At 38.4% G+C, this 24177-nt stretch overlaps 1 protein-coding gene across 1 annotated transcript in view; it reads left to right on the forward strand.

Annotated features, from left to right (window-relative positions):
* The first annotated feature begins 202 nt into the window (after positions 1 to 202).
* Positions 203 to 24177, forward strand: part of LOC139737745 (uncharacterized) — a 48289-nt gene continuing 24314 nt past the window's right edge. Inside the window, exons 1-6 of the mRNA XM_071648421.1 lie at positions 203 to 322; positions 2350 to 3438; positions 9051 to 9389; positions 10312 to 10671; positions 10951 to 11280; positions 13242 to 13562. Of these exons, the coding sequence (XP_071504522.1) occupies positions 259 to 322; positions 2350 to 3438; positions 9051 to 9389; positions 10312 to 10671; positions 10951 to 11280; positions 13242 to 13562 (2503 nt within the window). The 5' untranslated portion in view covers positions 203 to 258. The remainder of the gene's footprint in view (positions 323 to 2349; positions 3439 to 9050; positions 9390 to 10311; positions 10672 to 10950; positions 11281 to 13241; positions 13563 to 24177) is intronic.

Raw genomic sequence — 24177 nt, forward strand, 5'->3', positions numbered from 1 at the left:
GGAACGATTAGATTACCCTGTAGAAGAACTTTAAAGCATTATAACACCACTGCCCCAGATCTGACGTCATTTTTGTCATTTCCTCTCAATATAGGCCTACTATATTAGAACTGTAACTGAGAGCAATATCATTACAGGCGTAAAGTAACGTGGTGAAATATCTCAGTGATATCCACAGGGTAAAGTTTTGATACTGCGTTTTCGCTTTGAGTTGGTTCAATATTCAAAGAAGGTAGGGGAATCAACGACAGTACAGCAATGATTATCGCGATTGTTCAGGCGTTACTGGTAGCGCAATTCTTCGCTCCTTCGGCATCACTTGGTAAGTCTCACATTGACGGAAGTAATGTTAACGATTTTTAAAGTCAGTTTCGCATTGTTTCTCCTTACTAGTTCGCACTCATTCCGTCAGCCTCCACATTCTAGAATGATATCCAGTTGTGAGTCTTCCTATGACTTATATCTCAATGGTATTGCATATACCGCTGCATCTAAAGTAATCAGGACTTAATATGTTTATTCTCATAACCATTATACTCTTATTCGCTTCATAAGAAAAACACATACATACAAATAGATATTTCGTAAAAACATGCAGATACAAACGTACAAACATAATGAATTCACACACACACACACAAAGAGGAAACCACAAGGTTATAATCAAAATACCTTCAGGGATCTCCAGCGAACATGCACATTATTATTTTTGGTATTTACAACTGTGAAATAAACAGAATCTAGTATCTTGTATTCCGTATTTCAAAATGGATGATGGTGCAATATATTAGGATTTCGTTTAATTAATCCATTTTTCTACTCGGATATCATAATCTTTTGAAGGTTGGGTACATGAAAATGGAATGGGATGACACAGGGAAACATGCTTGAGACACTATTATGTTGCCTTTTGCAATAATAATGCCAGTAATAACTTTGAATAACGGGAGAATACCATTGATCTGGGTGGGGTATTTTTAATGATAGAAATGAAGTTCCAAATAAAATGCAAGCGTTGGTATTGCAATATCGGTATGGCAAAATGTCCATATCCTGATATGACAATCAGGTGATGGAATGTCTGTAAACAGAGCAGTACTTGGTATCTAGCTGGTGGTGTAGAGAATCGACTTCTTTTAAACCTCTTATAATCCTTAAAACATTGGTTTTTGTCTTTTAAAAAATGCATGAACAACTTCTGCAATACCTAATCATAATACATGTATTAATTAAGTGACTATTGAAGTTTCTTGAAAAGTCGAAGCATTCATACTTCCTGCACCTTGCTTAAATCGTTAATATGCAGTCCAAAGAGAATCTAAATTCGTTAACTGTAAGTCTTTAAAATATGTTCCTCTCTTTTTCATGTTTTTTTTTTCAGATAGCATACCTTCTAAGCTTTTTCAATTTGGCTGATTCCTATGTTGAGGTATAGCAAATCCCGTGGCTCGGAAAAGACTGAGGACGAATGGTAAAGGATAATTATAACTAAGCAAATAATCTATGTTGATTCACTTTATCAAAAGCTGTTATGATTGCAGACTCGGAAAAAAAAATGGCTGCGAAAATTTCATTTGGGTATTTCGCCACAATAAAAGGATTTAATGGATGAAAGAAATAGTGAATATTATTTTCTTTTCTTTTTTTTTTGTTGCATTGCATTAAGTGACAATTCATTCCAGTTGCTGGTTATATATTTAGATGTTATTGCATTCAAGGAATGTTTCTTTTTGTATCGCAAGAAAAAGATTGTGAAGAGACATACCGAATGATTTATTTAATCCCCATGTTAAACTAACCGAAAGACATGAAGAAATGAAACTGTTCAAATTAGATTCCTCGAAGGGACAAAACTGTAGTATTTCTGCAGCACCAAAGATTTTTATCACCCTGCAGGCAATGAATATGACCAGTTAACACATTTCGATTATGTGTCAATATTATCAAGTGATAATTGAACTAGGAAAAAACCAATCACGATATCAGAACGAAAAGATTATGGTTCTTCAAAATCTGTCTATAAACTTTCGTGCAGTTTTCTCCGAAGCAGCATAATTGCAGCTTATTGATTGTTGTTATTGATTTTTAATGCGTGGGATGCTGATATTTTCTGTTTTATTCATGTCTTTTCCACTAACGTAGACTAAAAGATTTGTTGACAGCTCAGGCCCTAATGATAGGGTGTGTGCAGATGTGGATTGCTTTAGTGATGCATCGGGCTTTATGGTGACACAATAAATTCCCGTTACCAGCAAAGATGAGATGAATTATCATTTTGTGAACTGTGTGTGTTTATGTATGCGTCTGTGTATAAGTTCTGCTGTATGCTCTTTCCCGGAAATTTCCTAGGAACATTGGAGCCATGTCCATTACCTACGGAATGGCAGGTGGACTGGCAGCAAGCCTACGACTGTCTGCTGCCTCTGAACACGCAGGACAGTTCCTGGATAGTTCCTGGAGAGGTAAGCCCGCTTCTCACCGTTGCCAACATAATTGATGCTGCGGGGGCAAGCTGGACGGCCGAAACGCAGTTGGAGGGACTGGCGCACATCTGCATGAAGATTGCTCCAAGGTTGCCGGTCCTTCTTGGTGGCCCGGAAGTACTTCAGATGATCTGCGATCCCATTTTAACCTCGGTGCGGACCGACGCACCTTTCGACGGCGAGGCCGTTTGCAGACTGATTTGGAGCATGGCCATGGAGTCTGCCATGCCGGGGAGTTATTCGTTCTCAACATCGTCGCCCGGTTATGCTTACCAGACGCCTGGCTATGCTTACCAGACGCCCGAGTCATGGGATATGCCAGAAATTATATCTTACGCGCACGAGACCTCTAACCCTTCACCTTTTAACATACCAGGTCTTCAAGACTTTGACGTCATGGCAGAAATCCAGAGGATCGAGAGAGAGTTATATGGCATTGATTCGTATGACGTCGATTCGGTATGTCCGGCGATCGACGACATTCTGGGTCAGATGAGAAGCGAACAAGACATGGTGATCCAATTTGCTACCGAACTGACCAAGGTACTCATACCAGTCGGAGCCGGTCTATGCTCTAATTTAGATAGCATAGCCAGTGCTCTCATGGAAGCGGGCCTACCCGCGTCATCTATCGGGGGGCTTCTCGAGGAGGTTCCTAGACTGGTGGCTGTAGCAGCAGGCTACGACACTTCAGAAGAACTCTGCGATCGCCTGGCGTCAGCGACCACTCCGGACCTCATTACTTCTACCGCACAACGAATCGTTAGATACTTCTTCGGCCTGCTAACCAACGAGTTCCGCTGCACCGAGATTGTTGGAGGAGCGCTGAACGTGACTCGCATTATGGTGCCGAATCTCTCCCAAGTAGGACTTATCATGTCAATGAACTTAGCAATTGGTTTCTCCAGTCCTGAGGAAATCTGCCGGTACATCGACACTTCGTTCAGTCTCAGAGGTACGTGCGAAGGATTGTCCCTTTTCATCATTGAAATGATATCAAACACACAATTATGAGAAATAAGACGAAACATCGAATACATTTAGATTTGAAGGCATAATTTACCATAAGCAGATGAAAAAAAAAAAAAAACTTGAGTGCTTCCAAAAGTTCCAAAACGTAAATGAGGGATAGAAACAACCAATGTACGAATCTGAATCAGTATAATCAATGTCAAGTATTGTTAACTATAAAACTTAAACAATAGATGTAATAAAAACGTTTCTAGACTACACCGTCTAGAGTTTTGCCTTATTGAGAAAAATTATATTCTTATGTTTTAGGCTTTTTTATAGTCCAGTCAAAATACGACAAAAAGTGGGTTAACCCACAACTAATTGCAACAGAAACGATTCCACTTGCATTTGACCCGGAAGAGCTATCAAAATAACATATTAAAAGTTCCCTAAAATTCGAGTGGTGGATCAGTGTCTAATTTGCATAAATTCAAAATGGCCGCCATACAACCTGTTTATGCCTATATCTTGGGATACGTAACCAATAGAAAGTAAATTCCGGTGTCTAAACCTATGTTTTTTAGGTCAAGGAATACAATTATGTTATCTGTAGCAACTTTCAAGCATCCCTTTATATAGTTTTTGCATATATTTGCATATAATTACATGCAAAATGGCCGCCATATTGCCTGTGCAAGCCCGTATCTTCGTATACCATTAATGTAGTACACTCAGGAATAAGTCGCTATATATCTGGACATAAAACCCACAAAAAATATATTCTGGTGTCTAAACCTATGTTTTTTAGGTCAGGGAATACAATTATGATATTAGCAGTAACTTTCAAGCTTCCCTTTATACATTTTTTGGAATATATTTGCATTCACTAAATGCAAAATGGCCGCCATAATTCCTCTACAGGCTTATATCTCTATCTGTAAAAGGTACCCAGTGGTGGTGTCTATGGTCTTAATTTACTGCTGAAAGTCACTGTTGTAGAAAACGTTCCAATCAGGAATAATTACCTATATTTCACTAAAAATTTGCATATATTTATACATAAATCTATTCAAATTAAGAGTAGCTTATATCCATAAGCTACTCTACAAAAGCTTCGTGAGTTTGGACATTTGTTTAGAGAATGTTCTTGTCATATCAGGATACCATGTCACTCACTCACTTTCTGAATAAAAGACCCAGGGGTCCAGCCCTCACTCGAGTATCTCAAGTTCACCTTCCATGCATTCTTACAGACTATTACTTGGGAGAGAGGAAATTGGAAGACTTTGGGAAGGGCCATTTCTACAAGCCTTTAGGGACCTCCATGGCCCAGGGAGGCATGATGTTCATATATTCATGACACTAGCGATAAATGCACCTACAGTACTAAGTTTGTTGAAAATTTGACCATATGTTTTCAAAAAGAGGATCAAAAATCAAAAGTGGCCCCCAATAACTGGTCCCAGCCCCAAGGCATCCGCACCTATAGGTAATATTTAAGGTGCCTTTGGGCATCCTGTGGCCTGGGGTGGAGGGGGGGGGGGGGTTGGGGTAGATGGTACCCGTGATATATGTATATATATATATATATATATATATATATACATACGAAGTATGGTGGCAATGCATTTCAGTTCAACAGTGCTATTTATTCAGACCAAATTTTCGACGGATACATTCATCTTCCTCAGGATCGACAATGACAATTGTGAAGAAAGACGAATGTTTGCGTCGAAAATTTGGTCTGACTAAATAGCACTGTTGGACTGAAATGCATTACCACCCTGATTCGTCATCTTTCTGTACTGGTACCAACACATTGATTACAAGTATCATTATATATATATATATATATATATATATATATATATATATATATATATACTGACATCAAAGGACTTAACCACAACATGGCGGGGCGGTGCAAGGACAGTAAATCTATTGACAGCAAGTCTTGCATATATAGACGTGGCTGGTGTTGGGTAGCACCCCTTTAATCATCGAGCTTTCAGGCGAAAAGCCCTTCTTCAGGATTGTGTTGGTGCTGAGTGTGGTCTTGTAGTGTTGTCTGTACACAGACAACACTACAAGACCACACTCGATGATTAAAGGGGTGCTACCCAACACCAGCCACGTCTATATGTGCAAGATTTGCTGTCAATATATATATATATATATATATATATATATATATATATATATATATATATATATATAATGTGTAATATTTCGAAAATAAGTTAAACTGTGAAAGTAAACTTAAATCTATATGCAATCTCCAAGATATTCAACTTTGTACATTATACCTAGCTCTGTTACACTTGGTTCTACTTTTGTGTGTGTGTGTGTGTGAGGGTGTGTGTGTGTGAGGGTGTGTGTGTGTGACGGGAGTTTTTTTTTTATAATAGATTCCTTAATTTCGGGGTTCTGGGACCTTTCGGAATATGGTGTCTATTTGAACACCTTGAAAGCCTATCATCCTTGGGATGCTACTTGCCTAGTTTGTTGAAAATCTGTCATTACATGGGTTTTTTTTTAAAGAGAACCTAGCTGGAAATGGTTTTTGAAAATGTATGCATGACCGACGACCGGACAGTAGAATATAAATGATGGCTATTTGCAATATTAGCTTGAATCTTTTTTGCTGTCTTGAACCTTTGGCTAAGATGAGTCACTTGATTTCAAGAAAACTTTCGTTTCCTGTACATCATTTTCATTTTCTAGCTTGTGATAATACAGATACTAAGGTATGTAATGTGATCTCTCAAAATAGAAACACGAGTATACAAAACTATAGCTTACACTCACAGTGTTTTATGTGTTTACCACAAATTCTGGACTAGGATGGTGTGAAATTGCAGTTGATTAATTTAAAGCAAACAGGATCTTGGCTCTATTTCATACTGAAGCGTGGTAAGTCTCACGTTTGTTGTAAACTGTGTCGATGTCTTTCGAGAATGCTTCTTATTCCTAGTCACCAATTAGAACAGCATAATCTCACTCCTCACATATTTTAGAAATACAACATTACAAGTGTCTGATATATAATGGCCCGCATCTGACACTGGTATGGGTTGTGTGCAGTCAAATCTGCTTGCCCTGCAACTATACACTGCCAGTTGCTAACATCCTGTCTTGCAGTTGCATCAGACTTTCTTCAGGAGTTCTTAATAGCTGCACTGTGTCTGTAGTGATCAGAACATATTTTTGATTAAACATCTTCCTAAAATCGTCCAAATTCCAATGATTGTATGTCATTTCCCTTCCACTGTTTAACTTGAAGAAAAGCTGGAGGGAAGGGACCTTTTGGAAGGGTTAGGAACAGAAAATGCTGTTATGTATTTTGTTTTTTATCTGACTTAAGACTGCTTTTTCGCCAGCAAAATTGAATTCAGCCTTCATGCTGCTCGCATTTCTAAAAAACAACAACTGTGTGTTGGTGAAAATGTTATTAGTGCGAAGCCTCAATGCAATAGGAAACATTTCTTTTAATAAAGCTGCAGATACAACATGAAAAATGGTGAAAGTAAGACGTATAAGAATTTATATGTGTTGTATGAGCTTGAAGCCAATGAGAAGGATGCTGTTTGTATTGATCGACTGATGAATCCAGAGTACTAGTAATAGAAATGTTAAGGCATTTCCTTTTTTTTTCTTTTTCTTTGTATCTGGCTGTAAATCACAATGTTTTACATTTTCAGTGAGTCACTGGGTGAAACCGTGCAAAAATATGACAAAATCCACTTCCATACAAATTATCACGGTCATATGTTGCTCATTGATAAACATGCCTTTACCAAAAGTTTTGCAACAAAGGACACAAGTATCAACTAAACATGGATGTAAATCATCGTAGGTAAGAAAAAAGATGTTTGAAAAAAAAAAAACCTGCTGAATGATTTAAGACCAATTTTTGTGTACCGTAAGCACACTTTGAAAGCTATATGAGATATGTCCAAACTCATTAAACTTTTGTAGAGTAGCTTATGGATAATCATGAACTTGATGACATGCCCCCCCCCCCCTTGGCAAAAAAAAAAGAGAGAAGAAATAAAGAATTGCAACATAGACACAAGTAATAAGCAGTAAACATGAGGGCAAATTACAAAACATAATACATTAGATATCATGCAATCATGAAATATTTTAACGATTCCTACTACATAATTTTAGACTTTAATATTTGTGTACCTATTGAGCACACTTTGGAAGATAAGTTGAATCTACAGTTAATAAAGATATGTTCTATTCGATGCTACTTACAGTTGTTCTCTGTTTTGAGGCTGTATCTCAAGAAAATGTGAGTACAATGTAATACAATACTTTTAATAAATGCAAGAATATACACACTAGGTGTAGGATAATCATCAAGGTTTTAAATGGTATAACAATTTTCCCTTGATATCTTGGATGAGACATTACAGTACAATCAACCTTCTGCAGCTTGTATTCGTATATCTGAAATCATATTCACGGTAGTAATTTGAATAGATTTATGTATAAATATATGCAAATTTTTAGTGAAATATAGGTAACTATTGCTGAGTGGAACGTATTCTACATCAGTGATTCTCAGTAGTAAAATTAAGACCACAGACACCATCACTAGGTACCTTTTACAGATAGAAATATAAGCCTGTAGTGGCACTACGGCGGTCATTTTGCATTTAATTGAATGGAAATATATGCAAAAAAATGTATAAAGGGAAGTTTGAAAGTTACTGCTCATATCATAATTGTATTCCTTGACCTAAAAAACATCTATAGGTTTAGACACCAGAATTTATTTTCTGCGGTTTTATGTCCAGATATATAGCGACTTATTCCTGAGTGTACTACATTAATGATATACGAAGATACGGGCTTGCGCAGGCAATATGGCGACCATTTTGCATGTAATTATATGCAAATATATGCAAAAACTATATAAAAGGATGTTTGAAAGTTGCTATACATAACATATTTGTATTCCTTGACCTAAAAAACATAGGATTAGACACCGGAATTTACTTTCTGTGGGTTACATATCCCCAGATATAGGCATAAATAGGTTGTACGGCGGCCATCTTGAATTTATGCAAATTAGACACTGATCCACCACTCGAATTTTAGGGAACTTTTAATATGTTATTTTGATAGCTCTTCCGGGTCAAATGCAAGTGGAATCGTTTCTGTTGCAATTAGTTGTGGGTCATTTCATATTTTGACTGGACTATTATTGCTGCATTTCCATATGGTAGATTCTTTTTTGTGATACAACTGACCTACTTATCTCGAACATTTAGATCGATACTCACAACATTATCTTTGACGGACCCTTTAGTTGCATACATCAGTCAAGAAAAAAAAAATGCTGAGTTTATCTTTTTAAATTTCTCTTTGCCGTTACGCAACAAAATAAAGTTGAGAGAGAGACACAGAGAGAGAGAGTGTGTGTGTGTGTGCAGTGTGTGTGTGTGTGAAATCATATTAGACTGACTGTACCTCTGAAATTCCATTGTGATGATGAAACAAGAAATAAATGCCGTGCTTAGATTGCAACTACAAGCTTATTTCTTCAGTCATGTCACAACTGAACTTCAAATGTTATGTATTATTGTACACTTTATATAGGTCCACCTATACCACTTCGCCTGGAGCCATCTACCAGCGAGGGAGAAGGGCGAGTTGAGGTCTATACTGACGGTCGATGGGGAACAGTCTGTGGGGACTCTTTCAGGAGCCCGGAGGCAAAGATGGTGTGCTCAGCGCTGGGGTACCGCGGGGAATCCATCGCGCTGGGCGTGGATCACTCTGACACCATCCCAGTGGTGATAGGCGATCTTACCTGCATCGGAGTCGAGTCGAATATCGCCCAGTGCTCGCGTCTAACCAGCCCCTGTGGCTGGGGACAGGATGCCGCAGTGCAGTGTAACATGGCGGGCTCGTCAACTCTCTCCTCGACCATGGATAGTAAGTTCATTGACCTACGCACTGGTGGTTGAGTCACTGAATGACTCTTGCCACTGTGTTGTTCTCTTCGCGTTTTGGTTAACAACGGTTAGTAGTACAACATCCTGATCTCGATCGTTCTTTCCGTTCTTTTCGTTCAATAATAGTACCATGAAAACAGGTCAACAAATAAACTCATCAATAGTCTCTAACATACTATGTACCATCAGTATACTTCGCTTTTGTAATTTCACATTTTACTTGATACTTCAAAGCATTACTTTATATAGTTTAGAATTGTATGATTAAAAAAGGCAGTATAATTGCAACTGTGTAGCTGAAGAATGATAGCATTTCAGAAATTTAGACTAGCCTTTGTGTCTATGATCAAACAATCAGAAGTCCAATGATAGCATGCGTTCATGCATTGATTTTTACCTTTCCTCTTATTGGCGTTCTATCGAAAAGCTTTTATGGGTAGCCCATAAATTTTAACCTGTTTCTATAGAGGTCCCGGTCTTGTGAGGCTCTTACATGTGAATGTACGTACGTGTAAAACATAATAAGTGGGTTAAATATTGCATATGAATTGGAAACATCTGGCTTATCACAAGCGCTTGATTTCTCGAAGAGCTCTCATGTTAGTTGGTAATATAACTGCAGAAACCAGTACAAGATTTATTGCATTTCTTTATAGAGTATTAAGAACATGATTTCTTATTGCATCTGATTGATGACTTCTTTGCCATGCTATCAGTTCCGATGTCTGACACTGGATGAGGCAAGTCACAAAGATATTTTGTCTGCTCTCTGTCACTACCAATATATTCTAGCAAACCTTTTGTATCTGTTGAAAGATCTGTATCTAAGATTGATAGTACTGTCACGGAAACAAAACACTAAACACATTATCATGTACCATTGGTTTTTGTTTTTTCATTAGCCTACTGGGCTTTATTTGAGACTACCCCGTCGACGCAAGGAAGTATGGAAGTTAGACTTGCAGACGGGACGAGTAGCCAAGAGGGGCGCGTTGAAGTGCGATTCGGGAACGGCGAGTGGGGGACGGTGTGTGATCGCGGCTGGGGCATGGAGGAAGCAGACGTGGTTTGCCGAATGTTGGGCTTTCCCGGCGCCAAGAAGTATCGCTGCTGCGGCGCGTTTGGAGAGGGCCCGGGTGACGTCCTCCTGAGCAAAGTCGCCTGCATCGGCTACGAGGCGAACCTGGGAGAGTGCGCATATTTGGGGAACGGGGTCAACACCTGCCAACACACCAGCGATGCTGGCGTGATTTGCTTGCCAGGTAAGATTTTATGCCTCCCCTTCTACTTCAACATATTCATATTCTCCTTGACTTTCCCTCGGACAAATTTAAGGTTACTCCTATATTTCTGTGTTTTATCGTTTGAAGTTCTACCTACCTGAAACTGGAGAATATCAAGATGTTTTGACTGACCTTATACTGGAGGTTTCGGATACTCACTTCGATCAATGTATAATGCCATGGGCAGTAAATGGTATATTATTATTATGTAATTTCATTCAGGATTGTTTTGATGTTGGTTACTGTTTATTTCCGTAGCGCCACCTGCCTCTCTGGCGGTCCGACTTTCCGGTGGAAGTTACCCGTGGGAGGGCAGAGTGGAGGTAAATCACGGAGATGGGTGGGGCACGGTCTGTGATGACGACTGGGACCTGAACGATGCCGAAGTGGTGTGCAACATGCTTGGCTATCCTGGCGCCAGAAAGTGGCGTTGCTGCGCATTCTACGGGCCTGGCGACGGCACCATTCTACTGGACGACGTCCGGTGCACAGGAGACGAACCCAGTCTACTTGACTGTCAGCACCGGCCCCTGGGCGAGCATAACTGCTCACCCAGCGAGGATGCCGGAGTCGTTTGCAATCCACCGGGTATAACAATGAATTCACAGACACACTCACCCATGCATTCTTTCATAGTGACATAGACGTATAATGACGACATTAGCAAACTCTTGCTTTTATACTTTTTTTCTTCATTTCCCATTCCATTTATTTTCACTTCATAAAACATGCATACATTAAAAAATGGTATGACAAGTATAACATTACAACGTGACAAAACAAAAACAAACAAACAAACAAAGATATCAAGTGAGGGTTTAGTGAGAAGGCAATGGACCTTATTTAAAACTAACCTCGGAAAAGTAAATACAGCGGTATATCTCTTCTTTCTATAAAACCATAAGTAACAAAAACGTCGGCAAACACGCACCCACACCCACACACACACACCCGCATACACAAACAAAACATACGACAACACATTTACAATGCACAAGATGCCATTTTCACAAACACACCCCTATTATGCTAATCTCTTAGTAATCCAGAATGATATTGATAACTTCCAGAATATTACCTTTCAAGTAAAATACACTTAAAAAAATACGCTTTCTTAAAACATGTATCGCAGCAGGTACATACACGTCATTTTTTTTAAACAAAGCATTTATTTTATCTAACAACTTATCTTTTCAGTCACATATTTTGTACTAGTTACAAAGACATCTACACGTCGTAAGAAAGGGACTTTGATGAAACACTGATATCATTATCTCCCTGTAGAAACAAAAGAAGATTGAAAAGGTGATTTGTACGATGTCAGTAGTAGTGAGGTATGCAGTAATGTATTCTGCCAAGCGGACTCATACAGTATTTCTAAAATTCATCAATCTATGGGCTCATAGGGGGAAGATTCGGTTAATGCGATGATGGGTCGGCTGTACAGGCGTGATCCCATTCGATTATCAGGTACAGTGACTAAAATGATCACCGGCACACCCACCTAGTTCAACGCTGTTACCATCCCAGCACATTGTCCCGAAAAAAAAAATACTCCACATTACTTACTTTTAAGCATTGTCATGTCCAAGTATATGCATACCTTCACGACATACCTCACAGGCTACAGTGTATAGTTTCATATTCATTTGTCCTATTTCCATTTCAAATATGTGTTTCCCTGATTTTTTTAGAGAGACCAAAAATTATCTTGTTTTTCGTGCGAAGAATGTGGGGTCTCACACATCTAACGAAAATTAGTTACAGTGCTAATTATGTTTTGGTCAACGCTCAGCGACATAAAGCTGTTATGTAAAAATAAAAAACAAAAACTGGAAAGCATAAAAGCGAAATAGCGATATTTGCAGCCCAATAAATTTGTAAGTTTATGCAATTATCAAACAAAACCATTCCCACTGAATACATCTGGCTCTTCTTCCAAGGCACCATTTCGTTAGAGTTATCGCCCTGACCACTATAGCAAATCCTTGCTCTTGATTGACTGAGAAGCTTAGATTAATGACAGTTACTTTTTGCAATTTGACAAATTTTCATGGCTGGAAATTTTCATGAAACGGTGAGCAGGTATACACTCTTGCTCCCAAGAGGACATAGTATGTGCGGCTGAAGCATCCTGACTAGTGTCCCAAACATTCTGTCCAGGTATATGTCCAAAACAGCACGTTTTACTGTGCACCTAGGGGCAGATCTTTAATTTAAGTTGTACTGAATTAAGTTGTATGATAATTGTAAAGAGGCTGTCTCCGGGGCTTGAACCTTACTCGGGACGTTCATGCTTGAACAAAATACGTCGTCCACAATGTCCCGCTAGAACAGTAGTCAGGCAATGCTGGAGTATGAGGAAAATATCGATGTTCAGCTCTCAAATAAGGCTACCCAAACACATTAATATGAGTATCATTTACTATAATAATCACTACGAATTAAAAACAACAACAACAACTGAAATGTGTCCCCTCTTTCTTCTCCGCTTCTACATCCCCCCTTTTTTTTTTCTTTCTCTGCCTAATCTTCTCTTGCTCCCTCAGAAGCGGACCCAGCCACGCCCATCCGACTTGTCGGTGGAAACTCCCCTGGATCTGGAAGAGTAGAGGTGTATCTCAATGGAGAGTGGGGAACCATTTGCGGCAACAGGTGGTCGATTTCCGATGGCGACGTGGTCTGTCGATCTCTTGGCTACGACCACGCCTCCAGCGTCAAGGCTTACGCATTCTATGGTAGTGGGACTGGGCCTATCCTCTTGACAGACGTGAGTTGCCTGGGCGACGAAGATGACATAGCCGACTGCATCTCCAACGACACTTGGCTGCAGGACTGCGATCATAGCCAAGACGTCGGCGTGCGTTGTGGTAAGCTGTTTTCCTTCAAAGAGGAAATTTAACCCAAAATCAAATAAGATTTTGAAGGAAAGAGAAAATACTCCCTGTAAAAGATACAAAAAAATGACAAAAATTGGGTAAAAAAGGTAAGGAAGATACTTCATTACGAAATTTCAACTTTTCCGAAAACTTTTCTTGACCAGTCCTTATAAATGTTCAGATGAACGAGTTGATGTCATACCCTTGAATTTTTTCTTGTATATCATAATAAAATTCAGGAAATTTTTGTTTTAGCTAATAAAAGTAAAAGCATGTTTCCGAGCCAAGGTATATCACAGTTAACTCTTGCTCTTTTTTCTAATTTTGGATGATTTTAAGGCAGGTGTAATATTAATACACCTGAAACATGGGATATCTTTTGTCACATATATATATATTTGTGAATATATATATATATATATACATAATATATATATATATACATATATATATATATATATATATATATATGAAGAGTTTGTTTGCAAAAACCGACAAGTCCATATTTGCCAAATGGAGATATTTGCGATTAAAGGTCCAGAAAAATACAGAGAATAATAAGAAAATTTTTGCTTCTTTTGACCATAACTTCAAAAATATACCTTCATACGTAGTGACCAATATATCATTTAAAAAGTATTATTTTGTACTTTATGACAGAGATCGTACTTCAAAGTCTTCAAAAATGGACTTATCGGTTTTTGCGAACAAACTCTTCATATATATATATATATATATATATATATATATATATATATTGCACTATGGATAATATATTGCACTGATCAGCAGGGATTTTTATTCTCTATCTTATAAAATGATACAATGTTAAAGTGGATTTCTTCCTTAAAATCAACTAAGAGCCTTGCGTATAATCATACCACTTTCATGGTTAACACTCATTGCGAATAACGCCTTAATTGGTTAGGCACCACTGGCAGACAGGGTGAAAACGTCTGGGATAGAACATTAAGGGGTTATAATGTTTATGATAAGCACGGTTCTATAATAATTATCATTACAGGTTCCTGCTTGTCTTCATATGTGGGTATCAAATAAGAATAATTATAGTCATAACAATGACAGTACTTATATGTACTAGATATAAGAATAATAATGCAAAACAATTATAATGCGCATTTTATCGTGCCGAGGCGCATCTTGAAGGAGGAAAAGAAAAAGAAAAATACTAAAGACATTTATAATGTTTTGTCAGATATGTATTGTATGTTTTTCTAGAGGTGGACATTGATTCTTATACCGTTTGTGCAATGTTGTGTCTCTTGAATTGGATTAGAACTCAGAGCTTATGTTTTAAAATGCATTGTGTTTATGGCAACACAGGAAAACACACTATGTTGCTAAAGCCTTCAACATTAAATGTGAAGAGAACAGCCATACTGAATCCTTGTTGTGCATGCTCAAGTGATCAAAATGAAATAAGCGGTATGCGATTTTTGAAAAAAGAAATATGCAAAATGATTATGAATTTACCGATGTATCCACTGTCTCAGCTGTCGCTAATGAGATTATTATGTCCGTCTTTATCAATATCATTTTTATGTTTTTTTTTTCTTTACAGTTTGATGAACCCTTATGGACACTACCAATCCAGATAGTACGTTGAACTGGCTCCCGACTCTATTACTGTACACCCCGCTGACAATTCTCAGACAGTGAACCGTTTCCATAAAGACCTCTCATATTATTTCATGTTGTATCAAAAGCTATTTCAAACAAACATAGTGCATAATCGTGACATTCAAGTTGCGAATGATTGTTTTCGAGGTATTACATTTCCATCCTTTCAAGTTGCAGGGAGTCATGCATTAAGTTTCCCGTTGAATAAACTCGATATTGGATTACTAGCTTTGATTCTATTGACCGATTCGGGTTCGTTGAGGGCAGCAGACATTTTACGGCACAGGGCGCAGCCATAGTGGGTGTATCGGTGTGTATCAGCCGACCCCCCCCCCCCCCCCCTGCTCTCCCCCACCCCCGGGCAACATGTTTATCACGCACTTGTAACAAAGGTTCGCGCACTAGCAAGCATTCGCGCACTCAGTACGAGACGCCCATTGGCTAAAGCAGTTTTTCATTCTGCGCGCGTGCTAATGTAGGGAGAGGGGTGGGGGAGTGCGGAGGGGGGGTCGGATGATACACCCAGTATGGCGCTGCCCATGCCAAAAATACACATAGCGCGTCACAGAATCGGTCAATACACGGAAGGGAGAACCCGATGAAGTCAAGTACTAGTTACGATATCAGTTTTAAAAAGAGACTTGCGAAATTTAACTAAGCACGATTCCATTATTATTCTTTCTGCCATGGGTGAGTGTGACTGCTTTCGTCAACTGAGGGCGGCACGCCATATCCTCATCAAATACACATTGACTGGATAAGTGCATTCAGTGGTACAAGTCAATTTACTGAATACCATCGAACGTTTTGTGTGTGTGTGTGTGTGTGTGTGTGTTTGTTGTTTTTTTTTTTTACAAATCACGTTAGATATCACATAAAAATAATGCCTTCTTGGCGGACACTGTGCTGTTATCGAAGTGATGTCGAGCATGACACAAAAGGCAGTAGGTTCAAAGAAATCAGATCATTCCCACAAAAACGACGGCTTTATGTTGTCCCCAAGTCATTTGGAATGGGATGTACTATAGGGACCTGAAGAGTTGTATTACCCAGATCAATCATGCATCTCAGGATTATAATTCGATTATAGTTTATGTATGGTAGCAGGCTTTTACTCTTTTTGTATGTATATTAAAATTGATTCTGTGCTTCCGTACTTTCTCCTCAAGATACTTTTAGAAGACACTTTTATTTCTGGGGAAAAATACCAATCGAGTCACAATATCCCAGGACGGCTTTGCTTCCCTGAGCCACCACGATGGGACGTTGATGAACTTTGTAGTCAATTCCTAAGTAATGAATAGCCTGTCCTGGTTATTTTGTGCCTTTGCGTTGTTTTCACTGGCCTTTGTGGAAATGTGTCTGTTCTTGTCATTGTTGTTGTTATAAAATTCGGGATGTCCCTTAGATTTGGTTTGGGTTTGCGGGCTTTTAATAAAGTACTCTTCCACGTCGTATACTTCACAGAATGTGTTGATGTGATAATTCACATACGGTGATTTATCCTCCTTTCTTGGCATATCATGTCGATATGACATTAGTTACTTCATAAGCATAGAGATGTCCATGTGTAGTTGTGCGTGTATGTGTGTGTGTGTGTGTGTGTTTGTGTGTGTGTGTGTTTGTGTGTGTTTGTGTTTGTGGGTTCGTGCTGACATTCTGTCTATATGTGTACACAAATATGATAACACATAAACAATGATAACATCAATCATAAAGTTATTTCCCCTTTCAGCAGTAGATTATTTTTGTTTGCTCTAACATGGAGTCAAATTGTCATCAAAACGAAAGATAAAGCGTGGGTGACGTCAATGAATGAAAAGCACCATTGAAATTTTTATAGATTAACCATTTAGATTTATAAATATATGTGTCCGAAAAAAGGGGTTTTCCCAGCCAACTTCGCACTTCCACTAAAATACCAAACATTTCCTGTACTTTGGGGTAAATTCTAACGACAGAAAAATACAAAATAAAAACATTCGTAGACATTTTATCTAAATCTAAGGTTAAACTGTTTTTTTTTTTCAGTTTGTCATTTGAGAGTGTAACAGTAAAAGGTGAAATGTATACGGTATACCCTTGTTTCCAGGTTAAAGGCGTTCTGACATCCTCATACGCCGAGAGGAAAATATGTTTCGTATCTAATAGGAATTGAATTTCATATACATCAGGAAGTGCAGGTGCGGTTACCTAAGCACTCCCAGAATGTCCTGCCCACATGCCTAGCACGCCAGAGAAAATTAACAAATGAAGCGAGTATGATTTTTCAAGAAGAACAAACAACCAAACAAACTTGCTAACTAACAAACAAACAAACAAATATACATACATCTTTGACGTCAAGATGCAAACATTACTATTCGTCCAAATCCCAACTCAAGATTACGAGTTCAAGTAACCATGTTTATTTAACTTTAACACTAAGGCAAAGCTTGCAATGATGTTATAATCATTGAGTTTGCTGAAGAGTGTCAAAATTAATATAATTGTGTAGATAATGCATGATTTGAATTTGAATGAGAATTACCTCTGAAAATAGGATCTAAAACACAATTAGAATAGAAAATCAGTCAAGAAGTAGAGAGAAAAGGAGGAGGGGAACGTGTATCTTGGCAATGTTGAATGAATTACAAGAAATACGAACTTTTATGCTAAAAGGGCAAAATTATTGGGGTTTTAAATGGCGCTATCTTGTCCTGAGCCCATCCTATACGACTGATTTGAGTTTGAATAAAAAGAAGTAAAACATATCAGAGTGTGACTATAGTAAAAGATATTAAAGGAAAACACATGACCACGATGGCAACTACGGACTGTAAAGTATTTGAGATAATCTTACAATGAACATGATTATTTGTGTGCAATGATATAACAATGGGTTTACAAAGATGTTCGTGGTTCGAATTTATGAGGGTATGATAAGCCTTGCGGTTGGAAATGCATTGCTATTATTCCGTGGTTTATAATCTCCCCTCTAATAGCCATTAAATGACCAGGCCATCCATACAAAGTTTGCAGTTGACACATTTTATTTTCTTATCACAAACACACACACACACACACACACACACACACACTTACGTAAACATACACACACAAACACACACACACACACACAAACACACACACACACACAGACACACACACACAAACACACACACACACACACACACATACAAATGCAGAGTTACAGAAATACAGAATGCATTTGTTGTTGTTAATGATGATGTTGTCAGAGAGATACGCTGTCTTCAACTAGCTGAATTTTTTTACTTCCTTTCTGAAATAACAGCAAAATGTTTCCATCGAAATCGTGTTCATTCAAAACTCTTCCGCCATATGGTTGACTGAAAAAAAAAAATAACATGAAACAAAACAAGCCAGAACAAAACTTGTCACCATTTCCATTCCGCTATTTCTTGCATAACCTTTCGCAGATTTTTAGGGTAAATCCGTGTGATAATTGAGTTGACGACCCCATGCGCTGTTTTCTCCGAAGACCACGTTCGCAATTAGCACGATGCGCGGAAGGATTAGCGCAGAGCTTTTGCGATTATCACTACCGCGACAATAACCAGTCCGTGGCTCAGCCTCCGTGTGGGAAGTCGACATGATTTCGGAGCGGAAAAAAAACCCGTCTAGAACTAAAAGTGCAAAGAAAAACATGACGCTGTTTGGTGTTGGAAGAACTCGTATCCATTCCCGCTGGTACATATAAATGAACGAATGAAATCACACTTCTGCCCAACCCCATTTTTCATATAAATATAGTTGTGTAGGAACTACTCAAAGTCTACATATTTTGTATCCTTTAGATATCAAAACAAAGAAGATCCCATTTCGAAAGAATATGACTAAAGGAGAAAGAACCTAATCGACCCAAGTCTATTATTGTTCTCTACGAAAATACTTTTAAATTATCTTGTTTTTTATTTCACACTATAATACACAAAGAAATATGATCAACGTGGTTTGGATTCAAAGAGCAATCAGGTACCGTCCCCCCGAGTCTCTGAATTTGCTATAAACTCGTTTGTCCTTGCATAACAAATAAATAAGATGAAATAATACGAATCTTTTTTTAAAGAAAGTACCTACAAACAGACCTGACTTAAGACCGTTGTTTCGTTTTCGGTTTGACAAGACTTTGGAACGAGTAGTTGTTTGTTCCCAATTTTGGATAAACGAATCTTCCAAAAAAAAAAAAAAAAAAACTTTAGGGCAAAGAATCTGATTTCTTTTTCGGAATGACGAATCTTTGGACAAACGATCCTTTGGAATAACATGCTGTTAATAAATTTAAGTGCGCAAAAATGTTTTCCACTGAAAGTCGATCGTTATCGGTGATATACATGATTCTTTTTCAAGTACTTTGCATATCAATTATAATATCAGTGACGTTGGCTTCAGTTGTGAAAAGTAAACGAACAAATTCTAACGGGAAAGATTTAAAATGTTCTCGAACTTATAAACAATTTAAATGATATTTCAAACCTTACTGATATAGCGTACTTTGTTTAATTACGCAAACTATTCCAGTCGTCATCCACAAGCAAAACTGCTACAATGAATCTTAAGCCCCGGTCACACAGCACTCCATGTCTAAATCATGTACAAAAAGTTATGAAAATCTGGTGGACGCGGTCGTAAGTGGTAACTTTTTGGCAAATTTTGGTTTGGCCGTGCTTTGTACGGGGTATGGCCGTTGGCGGTTGTTCCACTGCTAAAGCACTGCCTAAGCACGGCTAACCACGTCCAGCCACGTGTATGTACGCGAAAAATTCCATTGTCAGTAATAAGCCGCTAAACACACGCTATTTCCCGTGATACCAATGCGTAGCACGCGTCAGAATGACCATGCTCTGCCCATGACAGACCGCTAAACTTTTGCGTCTTACCCACGTCTTACCGCGTCTCCCGAAGTTTTAATCACAACCGGAACACGGATTATCACGTGTGATTCACGTGTGGTTGTCCGCGGAATAAAATTTTGACCAGTTCAAAATTGTTTACCGCGTCCGACGCCGTTCCGATTTTTCCCCGCGTCCTGCCACGTCTATAAATCGACCGTAGCTCGTCTTAAACTCGACATCAACGCGAACAACATCGTCTGCTTCACGGGAGACCACTTTTTGACGTCTTTTGGCCGTGATTAAGCCGTAAAGCGCTATGTGACCGGGCTTTTACATGGGCGAGACCAGGGGAGGACTGGAAAAAACAAATAAAAGTGATACAAAAATAAAATAAAACTGAAGAGGACTGGACTGACTGTGCTTAATTAAGTGTATCCGTATGATAGTGTGATTCAGTATATGTGTTTAATTGTTCTGTGTGAATGAATGTGTGTGTGTGTGTGGGGGGGGGGGGGGTTAGTCATAAAATGCGGTCGACAGGTTATACTGTGATACTTCCTTCTTTCTTTAGACCACGGAGGAAAACTTCGATATTTTTCTGAATGATACTACACCAACATTTCCCTTCTGCGTTATTTTTTTTTTAATTTATAATTTTATCAGTCATGATTCCTAGCAGTATCATAAACACTACCTAAGGTAAAAAAAAAGGAATCCATGGCATGATTGTATGTAAGCGACCACGAATTTCACTGAAATGCTCATTAAATTAAATTCTATTGCGTATGGATGTCATTCAGAAAAGAAGGGATAAGTTTTCTGGCTAATAAGCGTCTCTTTGGTAACTCTCACTTTAGGTTGTAACATGTATACGAGTGTGCGTTCGAAAGTAAAATATGCATAGATATTTTCGTATAAATTGTTGTAGTAAAATAATGTCACTTACATGAACATGCCGAATAACATGACATGAATCCAAGCAAAGTTACATAATCATTTCTTTGCAACGACGAGATATTGTTTAGTATAGACTATAAACAAGGCCCTACATCGCCAAAAAAGCTCAAAATATGATCTATAGTAATCACTTTCGCTGAAGAATTGCTTGATTTATCCATATTGTGGTATTATTTTCACCGACGGTTCTGCCGCGAACTGTAAGAAGCAGCTGCAGCTTTCAAGATTCAAAGTTTACCACCATTCTATAGAAATTTTCTCTCATCGGTCACTCATGAGAAGCTAACATTATCGCTTCTGGTCACCCACTAGCCTTTAGCGAATGCTGTCTGGACGTATATCTCCTTTGATTCTGAATTTAGACTAATCGCGATACAACAACAAACGCCTGTTACGAACGCCATCTCAGGTGGGCATGCTTTATAGTCTATATTCAAGGCAGCGGAAGCCTTATCCAAAAGCACGCCACCCACCGAAATGTAGTGAATCGCAGTCCAAGGGCCGACTCGTATTGGTCGACTATCAGGACAGTGTCAGACATGTCGGGGTGCTCCGATGAGGCAAGTTCGTCCGATGAGGATCACGCGTCTTATACTAATAGTGAATGGTCACGAGTGCGATGGAACAAGATTTCGCACCAGGTGAAAGATAGAGGCGCTCTGTTCAACATGGCGAAGCTGAGTCTTCTTGAATAGTGCGCCTCATCTTTTACCGAGTGCGAAATCTTGTCCCATTGCACGAGTAAAGACCATACATATTTGTTTTATACAACACCTCGAACGTCAACAGTTTTGTGGTTCAAACAGATTTTTGTTTTGTTTGGATGGTTTTGTTTTGTTTTATTTTTTATTTTTATTTTTTTTTTTTGCTTGAATAACATTTCACGGTTGACAGCCATGGCGTGCGATGGAACTTTCAAATAAATAAATGTCACGTGATGGGCAATCGACCAATTGGAAAGCTACGTTCTTGCTTTTTGTTTTATTTTTGTTTTTGGTTTGTTTCGTTTTGTTTTGTTTTGTTTTGTTTTGTTTTGTTTTGTTTTTTTTTGGTTTTGTTTTGTTTTGTTTGTTGTTGTTGTTGTTGTTGTTGTTGGTTTTTTTTTTTTTTTTGGGGGGGGGGGTGTTGTATAACACCTGATAGTCGACCAACCAGGTCTGATCCATCAGACTGCGATCCGATACGCTTCAGTCGGTGGACGAAAGCAACAATCTTTGCTTCCGATGACACGCATAAAAGTTTAGTGCAGTTTCAAGTTTTTATTTTTTTTTTTCAGTTGGCAACATTATACGTGGGACGAATTCGACCGACAGATTAAAAAAGAAGCTCTTAATGTGGGTGTCCATGTTTGTTCGTATATCGTTCGTGCATAATCTTCAGTCTAGCTGTTTACGCTCTGCTGGTGTATATTCCCACACCGACCACAGACAGAGCAAAAAAAAAAAAAAAAAATCAAAAGCAACAAGAAGAACAAAAAGAATAGATACAGATATGTGCCGATGTGTGTAGATAGATATAATGATAATTATGCCGATGTGTGTCCCGCCCTACCATATTTCAAGTTGGAATGAAAGTCTCGTTCTCTCACCCACTCCATCCCCTCAAACTCGTCACGACTGACATGTCACTTCTTGTCAGGTGTCAAGAAATAGGAACCCCTCCGAGTTCCAGTTTCCAAGAAGAATTAAGGTATGTGTTGTCTTAAGTTGAAGAGATGGATCTTCTCCTAGTCTGATTTCAAGGGTCGATCTATTATAAAATTCAATATGAAATTTTCCCAGTGTGTGTCATAGTTCTTCTCCGAACTCTTCTTTTTGTGTGTGTGTGCCATATGTTCACTTGTAATCGTGACAAAACTAATGAATGTGTGTCATTGGAACTCTTCCACGTAGCCTCATGAAGAAGAATTAAAAAAAAATAGACTCCCTCTCTCTGCCTAAGTAGTTAATTTCGAAGAATAACACAAAGCGAAACCATCACAACAGTTTTTGTGTATTCCTGAAGTAGCATTAGAAAGTCGTAGGAGTTCAAATTTGGTCATGCTTTTTGACAGCAATAAACTCCGTCAATATAGAAAAAAAAATACAAAAACAAAACATGGAAATTAAAATGAGGGAAACATTTTATGTAGGTCGTCCATTTGCTCCGCCATAAATCGCAACAACCAATGTACGACATGAATATCAAATTTAGAAGGAACATTCTAAATTCTGCACAGTGAGTTAATTTGATATGTATACATTTGTTTACATTCTACTTGATCAATTTTGCTCAATTTGCCCGAGACATTTCAAACACAGGGTGGCTTCTCATTGCATTGATCCTGCTCAGCTTCGAGAAGCTATTGCTTCTTATCCCAGACATAATCTGCTATATTAGACTAGCGTCGTTAGTCGGTGTAATATTGCGCACCGAACAATGCCGAAATAGCTAAACGAGCTTATTTTCTCGCCAATTAACCGGGAACAAAAAAATCGAAGAATCTAAAATGCACATATCTTAACGACGGCCCAGACTGAATTCACGACAAAGCGAATACTAAGTGAAATTGGTTTCGAGTAATTTATTGCACTCCGAATGGAATCAGCACATCTTAGGTAAAGTAGGTAGAAGGCACTGAGCTGAAGAAGTTAAGTAGGGAGTGTTCGACACTGATACTTACCTTCTAGCGTATACTTACCTTTAGTTTGATAAAAACACTTCAAATTTCAAGAAAAGAATTGTAACAGATATTGCAATGTTTTTAATTCATGAAAATGTGTACCTTATGTATTGTAACGATAATTCATGTGTACATGAATCTGTTGCTAAAGATAGATGCATATGACATTAATGCATGTACGCTTGTAGTACACACCATATACGTCAATTTTGTACAAAGTCCGTTTTGACACTGTATTCAATTTCAAATGATTAATGCATGAATGAATGTGTTCATTTGTGTGTTTGTGGGTGTGTGTCGGTGCGTGTGCGCGCGCGCGCGCGTGTGTGTGTGTAACCAAGGTTAAAACAGGGACATGATGTTTGCTTCTTTTTTTTGTCACTGACCATTTATTTCTTAAAAGATTATGCAGCTTTTTGTCAGTGTTTAGTCTGCTTAATATGACAGGCTTAAAATGACCATGAAGGTGTATACATAACGATTTGAATTT

Source organism: Diadema antillarum, unplaced genomic scaffold, assembly GCF_040938485.1.
Source record: "Diadema antillarum isolate AM-2024a unplaced genomic scaffold, OU_Dant_1.0 seq00000702_RagTag, whole genome shotgun sequence".
NCBI classification, from domain to species: Eukaryota; Metazoa; Echinodermata; class Echinoidea; order Diadematoida; family Diadematidae; genus Diadema; species Diadema antillarum.